General features: G+C 47.6%; 1 protein-coding gene across 1 annotated transcript in view; it reads right to left on the bottom strand.

Moving 5' to 3' along the window:
* Positions 1-381: 381 nt before the first annotated feature.
* LOC118858765 (S-adenosyl-L-methionine-dependent tRNA 4-demethylwyosine synthase TYW1-like) overlaps positions 382-12,198 on the bottom strand; it is a 259,567-nt gene continuing 247,750 nt past the window's right edge. Inside the window, exon 16 of the mRNA XM_036769387.1 lies at positions 382-1,588. Coding sequence (XP_036625282.1) covers positions 1,367-1,588 — 222 coding nt within the window. The 3' untranslated portion in view covers positions 382-1,366. The remainder of the gene's footprint in view (positions 1,589-12,198) is intronic.

Raw genomic sequence — 12,198 nt, forward strand, 5'->3', positions numbered from 1 at the left:
CATTTTTTGGGTGGGTGGGGTGTTGGCATTGGCAGGTCTCTGTAAGTAGTATCAATGAGGTGGAGGAAGCCATCATTTTTCTGATGATCAACATGAGTTAATATGCCAACAGAATTATGCCATCACAAGTATGTGACAAACCCCTTTAAACTCGATGGAACTGAGCTCTCTTTCCTGTAGGAGACCCAAAAGGGGCAGCCATCTTCCATGGGAAAACCGTTGAGCCCGCTTAGGTTCCAGGATCGGGGTACACAGTACAAATGTGGGTCGCTGCAAAATAGAGTCAAACTTTCTTTTTCGGCAGTTTTCTAGCCTTTATGAGTCACTTTTCAGAGGTTAAGAGACGCATCTATAAAAACTATAATCAAAAGAAAACTGGTGTTCCAAGCATTCCAAAAAGAATATTTTATTAAGCTCAGTTCCTGGGATGAAGGCATTTTTAAAATAACCATGGTGACCTTCCAAAAAACCAAGCCCTGGGGACTGTGGGAGCTCTCTGCTGGGAAAGAAATGGACCTCAAGATTCATGTGAACAGCAATACCTCTAAGAATGAAGGGAAGACAGGGGCCCACTTTATACGTGGCTATAAGATGCCTGGAAATTTATTGTTTGCATAAAAAGCAAATTGTCCTCCTGGTTTTGGAATCTGGATGGGAGAAATACTCCAACGCAATCACACTGCAATTACCCCTGGTGCAGAGAAGCTTTCTTTCTAATCCATCCATGGATTAGCTCTTTAGGAAGTGGCATGGAAACAGAGAGAAACGGAATGCAAAGTAGATTGCAACAGAAGACCAATCCCATTTCACAAAGGGCTGGCACAGAGTCAGAAAAGTGAAGAGCTAACCACATAGCAGGAAAACCACCTCCATTCACGGCAAATTGGATGGTTCTTAGAAACTACTCTTCTAAAAGACCAGCGATCTGAATTCAGAAGGGCAGGTGTCCATTATGACGATGCAGGTGCTGAGTCTAGATGCTGAGAGGGTGACCAGGCAGTGAGACCTGGCCCATGCCAGCTCATCCCTTAACATCAGGTCAGCACCAGACATGATAATTGTGCTCACTGCCCTTTGAGTCAAAGTCCACCAATGGTAGTTCCGATCTGCTGGTCATTTCCCTACTAGATCTAAAAGAGGCAAAACTCTCAGTCCTACGGTGAAACACATTCATGCTCTTAAAGGGTTAGGGCTCCGTCTTTTCCTTCTCAAATGCAGGGCTTCTCCCCAAAATTCTGCTTTTTGAATATTCTCTGCATGAAAATTCACTTGAGTTCTTTGTCCTTGTGATCACACAGTTAGTTAGGACTAGTCAGTTCTGGGGCCATTATGGTCCCAGCTTCCATCTCCCAACTAAGTCTGAGTCTCAACAGCCAGAGATGTCCTTCGATTTGTTCTTCCTCTGGAATCTTGTATCCTTGGGATCAAAACCTCGCTCGCTGGCCCCAAAGACTGCCCAATGGGGAGTCTTGGCCACATAATCCTTGGTGCTGAAGGTCTTTGACCCATGGCTGGCCTCGTACTCTTGGATGAGATCCTGGAATCGGTCATAATCAATCCAGGTCCACCATTCCCCGTCAATCTTGAACTGAAAAGAAAAAGTAGAGTTGTCATATTAGTGGCTAAGGGTGATTACAACAGCATAAAACACAACTCATAGAGAGTAAAGCAGAAATGTTTTTCTTAAAGAAATTCCTAAAGCAGATCACCAAGCAATAGTCTGGTCTTTTCTCTAAAACATGCCTTATGAAGGTTAAAAAAAAAATCCCTCCATGCTCTAAGGACTAGCTCAGTCTCACAGCAGATTGCATTATAGTCAAAAGAGAGGGGGAGAGAGGAAGGGAGGGGGAGGAGGAGAAAGAAGAAGGGGGAGGGGAAGAGAAGGAAAGGGGGAAGAGAGAGAGAAAGGGGGAGGGGGAGAGGGGAGATAGGGAGATGGAAAGGGAGAAAGAGAAGGAGAGAGGGAGAGGGGAGACGTAGATACAGATTTATAGACTCTATATACATGGACAGATACATCTACAGACATAAAGATATATAAGTATTCCAATAAGATCCTCAGAATGTGAAGGGGCCACAGAGGCAATCTAATCCTGCCTTCATCTGGAAAAAAACAATAATTCCCTCTCCAATATATGTGGCAGGCACCATCTCACTAAGTCTCCAAAAGGCCCAGGAAATCAAATTTACCTCCTTGCATTAATAGCTTCAATTCACCTTAAAAACTGCACGTATCAGAGTGTTTGTGTATAAAACACAAGTTCAAGTTGTGTTTGAGAAATAGAGAAAAGACCGGTTTGGCTGGACCACAGAGTGGGTGGGGGGATAAGAGGCCGGGCAGGGAAGTGTCTTAAGTGCCAAGCAGTGTCAGGTGTATTTGGTCCTCAAGGCAGCAGGCTGCCGCTGGGGTTTACTGCCATGGTCTGATACGTGTTTAGGAAAATTATTTGGGCAGTTTGTGGAAGATGGAAGGGAGACCCAGCAAGAGGCTTATTTCAATGGTCTGGGAGAAAGGGAAGGAGAAGCTGAATGGGGAACGAGGCCAGACGCCCAGGATGCGATGGAGGCAGAAGTGACAAGATCCAGAAATAATCCCGGATGAAAGTGGGGGGAGGGGAAGGGGACATAAGATGACAAATTGTGCTTCGGATACACTGGCAGTTGGTGATATGGGATTGGAAATGAGGAAAGAGAGGAGCACCAAATACCTAGATACCTCAGAAGCCATCTGCACAGAGCTATAATGAAGTCCACAGGAGCTGATGAAGTCAAGGAGAGAGGCTGCAGAGACAGGAGAAGAGGGCCCAAGACAGAGGCCTGGGGACACCCACAATCAGGGGGCTGGTGTGGATACTAACTCAACAAAGGAGACGGAAGTGAAGCCATCAGAGAGGCAGGAGGGGAGTGAACCCAGAGAGGAGATCCAGGGTGAGATCACCAGCAGCAGATGCTGAGGAGGGTCCAAGAAGGGGAAAGGTTGAGAAAAGGCTGCTGGACCTGGTGATTAAGAGATCGCTGGTAACTCTGGAGAGAGTAGTTTCAAGCAAGTGAGGAGATCAGCACGTAGACTGCCAAGGGTGGAAATTATCTACAAACCTGGGTGAAAAATGTCTATGTTCTGAGTGAGTCTCCAGGCGCAAGTTTCTCCCTCCCCAGGTGTAGGCTCCATTTAGCTGCCAGAGTGACCTTCCTAAATCGAAGGGCCGACTGGAACTCCCCCCACCCCACCAGGGCCCCCTACTGCCTCCAGGAGCAAACAGGAAATGCTTCCCTAGCTGCCCTCAACTTCCCTCCACACACTCCACATATTGGCATGTTGTCTCCCCCATCCCTGGAGGGCAGGGACCCACTTCCTCTTAGCTCGGGCCAGTGCCTGGGACATAGGAAGCTCTTAATATGTGACTGCTCACTGCCCTGCCTGACCGATACCATCTCACAACCTCATATGAAGCCTGGCTAAGTCCTGTGATTCAGCCTAAAAGGAAAGTAATTTGATCTGGACCCTTTCATCAGCAATATCGACAGTGCCCACTCTGATGGTACTTTAAGGTGTATGCACAACCTTGGGAGGCAGTAGATTTAAGTATTAATAACCACATTATTTTAGACAAGGATCCTGAGACTCAGAGCAACTCAGTGACTTGCCCAGGGTCACAGCCAGTAAATATGAGAACAAGGATTGGAGTCCAGTCGTCTAAGCCTCCAAGCTCTACTCTCTCCACAGCAGCACCAGAGCACTCCAAAGTCCAGCCCTTATCTTCTGTGTGTGTGTGTGTGTGTGTGTGTGTTGTTCATTTTCTGAGCGGTGACTGCTCGGTTGTGTGTTGGATGCCGGGGAAGTGAGGGTTGTGATTCTCCGGTAAAAACCCCCTGGAGCCCTCGGCAAGCATGGGGCTCTTGGGCTCTGCAGAACGGGCTCAGAAAGGTCCAAGCCAGAGAACCTTTGTGGTGAACGAACAGGATAGGGAAGGAAGGACCAGAAGGACTGGAGAAAGGGTGATCGGAGAGCCAGCCATGCCCAGGAGTCAAGAGTGGGCAGAGCATCAGGCAGGAAGGGGTGATCGGCAGTTACAAAGCACCAGTGATTCCTACAATGACAACAGCCAGCACTTACACCACGCTTTAAGGCTGGCAAAGCTCTCCACACACATCATCTCGTCTGATCCCCACGACAGCCCTGGGAAGCGGGGCTAGTATTTTCCACATTGCCCAGATCAGGAAACTGAGGCAGAAAGAGATTAGGTGACTTGCTCTGGATCGTGAAGCTAAAGAAAGTGTCAGAGACAGGATTTGAACTCAGATCTTCCTGCCTCCTAGCTATATCAGAAATGGAAAAACCACCCAATATTGAGAAGAGCACCTTCAATAAGGGGTAATGTTGAGGGAAGACAACAGCCCCGCCCTCATGGAACTTACAGTTTGAGAGTCTTCTAAGCAACAATTCTTAAAGAAAACTGCCACATAACCCGTGACTAGGAGGAGGAAGCCAGAGGGGACCTTGGGGCAGTTTCAGGGAAGTTGGAAGGAGATCCTCAAAGGAGATTAAAGCTGAAGAGAGGGAGCTGGTAGGGAAGGAAAGGCTGGAAGTGTTAGAAAGGAAGAGGATGAATGTGGGAATAAAGATGCTCAGGACAAATGGACGGACAGACACACAGTAGGCACGTAATAAATGCTTGTTGACTAGTCCTCTCCGTTCAGATGGCTCAGTAGACAGAGGCCGGGGCCCGGCATCAGAAGACCTGAACTGGACTCTAGCTGTGTGACCTTAAACAAGTCACTGACCCTCTGTTTGCCCCAACTTCCTCATCTGTAAAACGGGCATAAAAAACAGCACCTCCCCCTCCCAGGGGTGTTGGGCGGATCAGGTGAGACGATAGTTGTAAAGCGCTTAGCGCCGCGGCAGCTGCCGTGCCACAGCGCTGCTGCTCGTTGGTATCACCCAGTCCTTCCTGGGCAGGGCGAGAGGCACATTATCAAGGCTTCCTTCTGCTGAGGTCTTCAGTCTCTTCTCTGCATTGCTATTTGAGCAGAGCACCCTGGAGTTGGGCTGATCAAGAGATGAGGAATAGGCAGAGACTTCGGAAAGATTAATACTGCTCATGGAGAGGCGGAATGGAGGCTGGTCCAGCCCCGCCATCTGTTAAAATGACACACAGTCATTTGGAAACATCTTCCTGCTTGCATATTGTAAACCGCTTCCTGGGCCTAGCCCTCCAACACCTGCTGTAAATCCACGCCCCAAATCCAAGGCCCAGGCATCGCCCAAAGAGCAGAACGTTGGAGCGCTGAGCCAGTTTCTGGCCAAAATGGAAGTAATTGTAATAGCAGAAGGACGATTCAAGGTTGGAGAGCCAGTGGCCAACGGTTGTGATTTCCAGCGTCTAACGAGGCAAACTGGAAGTCCAGTGGATAAGCTAAAGGGTATTCATACACGAACAAAAGGTTTACAACTGCAATCTGCCGTGAGGTCCCTCCAAATTCCTAAACCAAACATGAACCCAAATCCAGACCTCCCCAAATCTGAAGACATCCATGACTGAGTCCAACACAGGCAATTATGCAAAAGTCAGGCCGCTCCTGTTTGGAAGGCACACCTAAGTGCTGTCTGAATACCAATGACCCTAAAGGGACCGACCCAAAGAGCTTACTTTCAAATGGAAAACTTTAAACTAGGCAACTTGAGACAAAGCCACAGAAACCCCAGAGATGATGATGGACTGCCACAACCCCACAGAGCCTCTGCAGACCAAACCAGGGCGGAATCATGAATGAAAGGACAAGGCACAGGGCCTCCCTGGCAAGAGATGAAACCAGGCCCTGCACAAACAAACAAGAGTCACCTAGGAATTGTGTGATTTAGACTTGGAGGAAGCCTTCAAGATCATCTGGTGCAATGCACTGCCCTACAGGGGGAGTGACTCGTCCAAGGTCACACAGCTAGTGAGTAGCAGAACTGATTCCAAGCCCAGGGCTCCTGTAGTACAAGCTTTTAGACCAGGCGAACCAACCTACGGAATAAACACAGACACTCAGCAGCAGGGGCGCTTACCCAGAGGCCCAGGAGCTTGTTCTGTTGTGTTTTGTCTTAATGTTAGATAACCGTATTTCAATACAGTTGGTATCCATGGTACTCCCACATATTTGTTTTATGCACTTAAAAGCCTGACTCTGAGAAGGTGTCCCAGACACTGCTGAAGGAGCACAGGACACCAACCCCATGAAGAGCCCCTGCTCTAGGCTGTAAGAGTCACATTCAGGCCAATCCCTGGGAGGTAAAATCTCAGTTAAAGAGATCTCAGATAATTCTTATTTTATGTTTATTCATTCTTACTTCCAGTGTCCCATGAGGCAAAACATATGACTCTATGGAGGAAATGAAGCCAATACTTCCTGGCCTTCTGGTAGACCAAGTTAACAGCTACTAGATCATCCTCTGTTCTAAGAGAGAAGGGTGTAGGGAGTTTGGGAGGGAGGTGATAGGAAGAGGAGCACTGGGGGGAAGGACTGTTTCAATTAAGGACATTTAGTGTCCATCCAGGCTGGCAATGAACCCAACCAAGATCTGCTTGTTTCCTTCAAGTGTCCAGCACAGAAGCAAGCGATCTCTCCTGTGGAGTTTATGAACAACATTTTTAGTTACCAGCTTTCTTTTATTTTCTTTTTCAATTTAATTCTTTTTCAACTAATAAGGATTAATTTTCCCTTCCTCCCTCTCTTACCACATTGGAAAAGGAAGGAAGGAAGGAAAGAAGGAATGAAGGAAGGAAGGAAGGAAGGAAGGAAGGAAGGAAGGAAGGAAGGAAGGAAGGAAGGAAGGAAGAAGGAAGGGAGAGGGAAGGGGGGGAGAGAGAGAGAGGGAGGGAGGGAGGAAGAAAGAAGGAAAGGAAGGAAGAAAGGAAGGGAGGAAGGGAGGGGAAGAGAGAGAGAAAGACAGACAGATAGACAGACAGACAAACGCTTTATAAACAAGGATACATGTCCAAAAATGTATGGCTCCTTCTGCATCGTGAACCCATCACCTCTCCTGCTTTCTTTTCTGTAACTGACAGTTTAACAAGACAATCTAAGTATCCCACATTTCAGCTCTGCTTCGGTCCTTCCTACCCCCAAGTTGTAGGAACATCTTCCTGTTCTAAGCACTGCCCCAAGAGAGGTGGTTAGCGGCAGCTTAGGGCTGGGATGCTGTCTTTCTAGACTCAAACTCCACCCTGATCGACCAGGCCAGGCTCCTGGGTTCCTGTCCTCATTTACCCAGCAGTATTCCCTGCTGCAAATAATGGCATAAAATCCTCATTTTCTCCCCAAGAAATGGAGTGCCTTTCTCACAGATTGTTCCTAATGGTACTGAATAACAAGGTCCCTGCTCGTGGCAGGTGAAAACCTGACATCCATCAGCTTCTTTGGAAATGGGGGAAGGAGCTTCTAAACGCTTTTTCTTCCCAGCGGCTCACATTTGCCATGGGGTTTTCCACTCCTGTCACCGGGATTATCATAGATATAAGTTGCTGTCCTTCCAACGTTTGTTCTAGACGTTTATCCAGATCTCTCGCCTAGGAATGTTCTGATACAGAAAAGTCGCTGTCAGTCATTTCAGCCAGTCCTCCTTTGCCACCACACGCATCTTCCTCTGAAATCCCCTGGGGTTACTCTGACAACAGCCCGGGCCGCTGCCCCAAACACACTTTCCTGATGCCAGCGCTCTACGGGGGTCGGCCTGGCTCCATTAGCCTACGAGAAGCACTCTCAGTTTGTAATGAGAATAATTTCCTTCTATCCATTATTCAGTTATAGACTCGATATGTCACGAGCCGGAAGGGGCCTTGGAGAACAACTAATCTAATGACCTCATTTTTACGGATCAGGTGGTTCCCTCAGTTTGGCCCCAGAGAGAAGGAATGACTGTCAGACTCCTAAAATGAGAGCAGGGTCTTAGAGATCATCAAGTTCATTCCCCTGACGAGGAAACTGAGGCACCCTGGCTTCTCATCGAGTGTTCTTTACAGCATCACTCAAAAGCCACACCAGCAGCACTTACAGCAGACAGAAAACAGAGCAGGAACGAGGTGTACAAGCAGGACAGGAGAGAGACAGGAAGAAGGGACAGGAGCTACGCGCCTGCTGTTCAGTTGTTTCAGTCATGTCCGTCCAACTCTTTGGGAGCCCATTTGGGTTTTCTTGGCAGATACTGGAGTGGTTTGTCATTTCCTTCTCCAGCTCATTTTACAGGTGAAGAAACCGAGGCCAACAGGGGTAAATGACTTGCCCAGGGTCACACAGCTACTAAGTGTCTGAGGACGGATTTGAACCCATGTCTTCTTGACTCCGGGCCTGGCGCTCTATCCACCTCACCACCCAGCTGCTTCTGTCTCGGACCATTTACAAAAAAACAAAACATGACCACCCTTTTGACCTCTCCCCATCTCCTCTTACCCCAGGAAGTTATTCATCATCACCGTCGTTACAACAGCAGCAGCAGCCAGCAGCAGCCCCAGGTCAGACAATGAGATGGCTTCTGAGCCAGTAAGGCAGGGAGGGTGTTGGGAGGGCATGCTACACTAAATGTGTCAGACCAGATGAGGGCCCGGGTCTATCAAACCCAGCCCCCCACCTCTCACAGCTGCTATATCTGTCACCCAACTGAGCAATGCAGCTCATGATTCCACAAAGGCCCCCAGGGCTCACTGGGCCAGTTAGGTCCTGATGTCCTTGGTTCCACACTTTCTGGGCCTCATCTCTGTTACCCAGTTTTACCTTCTTTAAGCACCTCCAGCTCTTTGAAATGGAACCCAATGGTAATGGTGCTACTCTGCTCTCTGTACTCCAGAAGGGCTTGGCTCTCAATGGCCCACTGCCTCTGGTCACGCTTAATGACCACTGCCTGTAGTTTGGCCATTCTCAAATAGTTTGATGGTGGAGCTGGAGCCTGAGCTCAGACTGTCCAGATGCCCAGGTCTCTGCTCCTTCCATGAGAGCAATGCACCCCTTAGTCAGTGCTTTGACCATGGCTCTCCTGGCCTTTCAAAGCTCAGCCTCTCCCTGATTACAGACTTGAGCCAACTTGGAGTCTAAGCAAGGCATTAATTTATAAAGAAAAGGTCAATTCACCAATTACACAAAGAATATAAGAGAATGGGAGGGCCAACAAAGCTCTGGCTCAGAGGTTCTAATGTGGCCTGATCAATCAAACAAGCATTTATCAAGCGCCTGTCAGATGTCAGGCATGGTGCTATGTGCTGGAGGTCTAAACACAAAGAAAGGAATGATCCCTACTAACCCACTCCCTTCCTTGGGGTTAGCCTGCCTGGCCTGGCCCAACATCCTGGGGGCCACCTGTCACAATTAAACCTGTATCCCACATCCCAGCAACCATGTCCTCTCTCCCTCTGGTCCCCAGTCAACAGGAACTCATTCTAAGATGATGTCGATGTGGGCCTTGGTCCTGCCCACTTTCCCAGGTTCAGTCTACTGGTAGGTCTATACCGAGCAACGTCTTCCAAACTACTGGGATACAAAAACAGTCACTGACACCAGCCTTGACCCATTATTCCCCTCACTCACCAAGGTGACCACTGACCTCTAATTAGAAGACACGTGACCCTGAAATCAAGAGAGCCACATTAACTGTCAACCCCAAACTAACAAAGCCACCCCATTTCTTCAAAGGAATAGAACTTGAATCAAGAAACCACTTACTCCCTAGAATACAAATTGAGGAGACAGGATGTCCAATCATGTCCAGTAATTCTAAACCAAGCCCATGCCATGGAAAGCTTACTATATGAAGAAGCTTCCTCTGGAAAATAAGAAGGTTCAACTAGGTGACCTCTAAGGTCATTCCCATCCTGTGCCCCAGGGTTCTTTATTCTCTGAGAAAGCGTGATGTTATCCAGAGGAACCTTCACAATCGTCTCCACCTGCCCGCCCCCACCCCCCACTCCTTCGCTTGGCCAAGAATCAAAACGAGTTGGAATCCCACATGGGGGTCAAAATTGACTCCAACTCTGGAGCTGTTTATCAGCATTCAAAGACATTTTCTCAGGAGCAAATTAAATGAAGCCTGGACGCTGCTCTCTAGGAGGTTACAACAGTCAAAACTGACTCAGATATGTAAAAGCTAAGTGTATGCACCAGAAATGTAACCATTTTTAATCAAGAATTCACTTTGTATGATGGCTAAGTTGGCTCTCCTTATATGCAGGGATAATCACTGCCCAATCCCTTCCTTCAATGCCTAATCCAACAGGCAAGGCATGGTGAGCAATCAATGAACATTTGCCCAATTAAAGATGACTGAATGGTGGAGAACTAATGCCATGAGGTGATGGGGCAGCCCCCAGGCTCCTCAGGCTTCTGAGCACTGACAGCCCAGCACACAGTTAGGGTGGAGAGGTGACAAGGAATCCCAATAAAGACTCTACTGCCGGCATGCATGGATAGGGCATGACCTTTGGTAACAGCGAGGACACATGCTATGACAGGATCAAATAGTTCACGGGACCATAGTTTTAGAGTCAGAAGGAACCTCCAAGGCCATCTGGACATCCAACCCCCCCTTTTTATACAGATGGAGAAACCAAGGCCAGTATTCTTTCTAGTGTACCATGTTTGCAAACTATTAACAACCATGTGAATAACAGCCGAAATTGTTAAAAATCAGAGAGATACAAATTAAAACAATTCCAAGGTTTCAGCTCAGAGTTGGAAAATCAGTAAAAATGACAAAAGTTAGAAGCAGTCAATGTTGGAGGGGCTGCAGCATCACAGGCACACCAGTATAGTGTTATTGACAGAGCTGTGACTTACCTAACCATTTCTTAAAAAAAAAGTAGGAATTATGTGTGTATCAGGGCGGGGAGGGGGGAAGGAGGGGAGAGGGATGGTCACTTGAACCTGGAGATCCGATCAGCTGACACATATCCAAAGGAAGTCAAAGGTACAAATAAAGGCCCCCGCCCCGTGCCCCCATATATTCAGAGCACTGCTGTTTTGTGATAGCAACACATTGCCAAGAAAACGGGTGTCCACTGATTGTGAAATGACTAATCAAATTATGAGAGTAAGAAAACATTACTGCACTATATGAAACATGGAAAGCCCTGAATGAAATGATGCAGTGGCCAGTACATATAATGGCTACAATATAATTGAAAATATCATTAAAAGAAATGAAACCTTGGGCGATTATAATGACCAAATGTGGCCTAGGAGAAGCAAAGAAGAAATGCCCCTTCTTCCTTGCATCTGGAGAGGTGGGAGACAACAGGGGCAGAACGCTGAGCATGCCTTCAAATGTGTCACAAGTTCTGTTAGTTTTGCTTAATTTTTTTTTTCTTTGTTCCAAGGCTCCCTGGGAAGAAAGGTGTTTCAACAATCCAGCTAGCAGCTGTTGTGGGAGTGAAAGCCCAACAACAACAAGAATGCTACCAGCACGCTGCAAAAGCACAGGTTCTTTTGATCTGCTTAACTAAGGAAAGCTACGTGAAAGGGTTGACAAGCTTATTTTAATTCAGCATACAAATATCATTCACTTAGTTCAGGGGAAAAGCCAGCACCCTGAACTTCAGAGCAAAATGCAAACAAAGTACAAACATCAACAGACAGACCTTGTCTGATCCAAATCCCAATACATAGTTACCAGAGTTTAACAAAGTCTCAGCATCTGAGTTACAAGGTGGAAGGCCCTTAGCTACAGCTGCCCGGAGTCTCTGCATCACGGCACCACCACGAGTGAGAGCCCCAAGCAAATTACAAACATCAACAGAGAGACCAAATACAGATTCATAGTTACCAACATCTAGGTTCAGCCCAGGAGCTCATAATGAGGGCTGGCCCAGAGTCACTCGTGCCACCACTGCTGTGGGAAAGAGCTCCAAAGAAAAGAAGGCCAAGCCCTGGTTTTATATCTTTTTCAGCGTTGGGGTGAGTCACACATGCGACTCACCCACGTGACCTAAAATCGTCACAAAGAGGCAACTTAAACCCACGTGGTCTAAAAGCCTCTGCTGTCCCAGACATGTAAACTAGGCCCTCCCTGGAGTTAGCCCTACCTTGAGCCCCACCTTAGTTGCCGATCCACACCCACATAGGTTTTACACCTAATAGGGGTTTGGGCCTGGGTCTTAGCACCTAGTAAGGCTCAATGAAATACACTGAATTACTCAAAGGGAACAAAAGCCAAACTCTTCAAGGGCACTTGGT

This window comes from Trichosurus vulpecula, chromosome 7 (genome assembly GCF_011100635.1).
Source record: "Trichosurus vulpecula isolate mTriVul1 chromosome 7, mTriVul1.pri, whole genome shotgun sequence".
In the NCBI taxonomy this organism is placed as follows: domain Eukaryota; kingdom Metazoa; phylum Chordata; class Mammalia; order Diprotodontia; family Phalangeridae; genus Trichosurus; species Trichosurus vulpecula.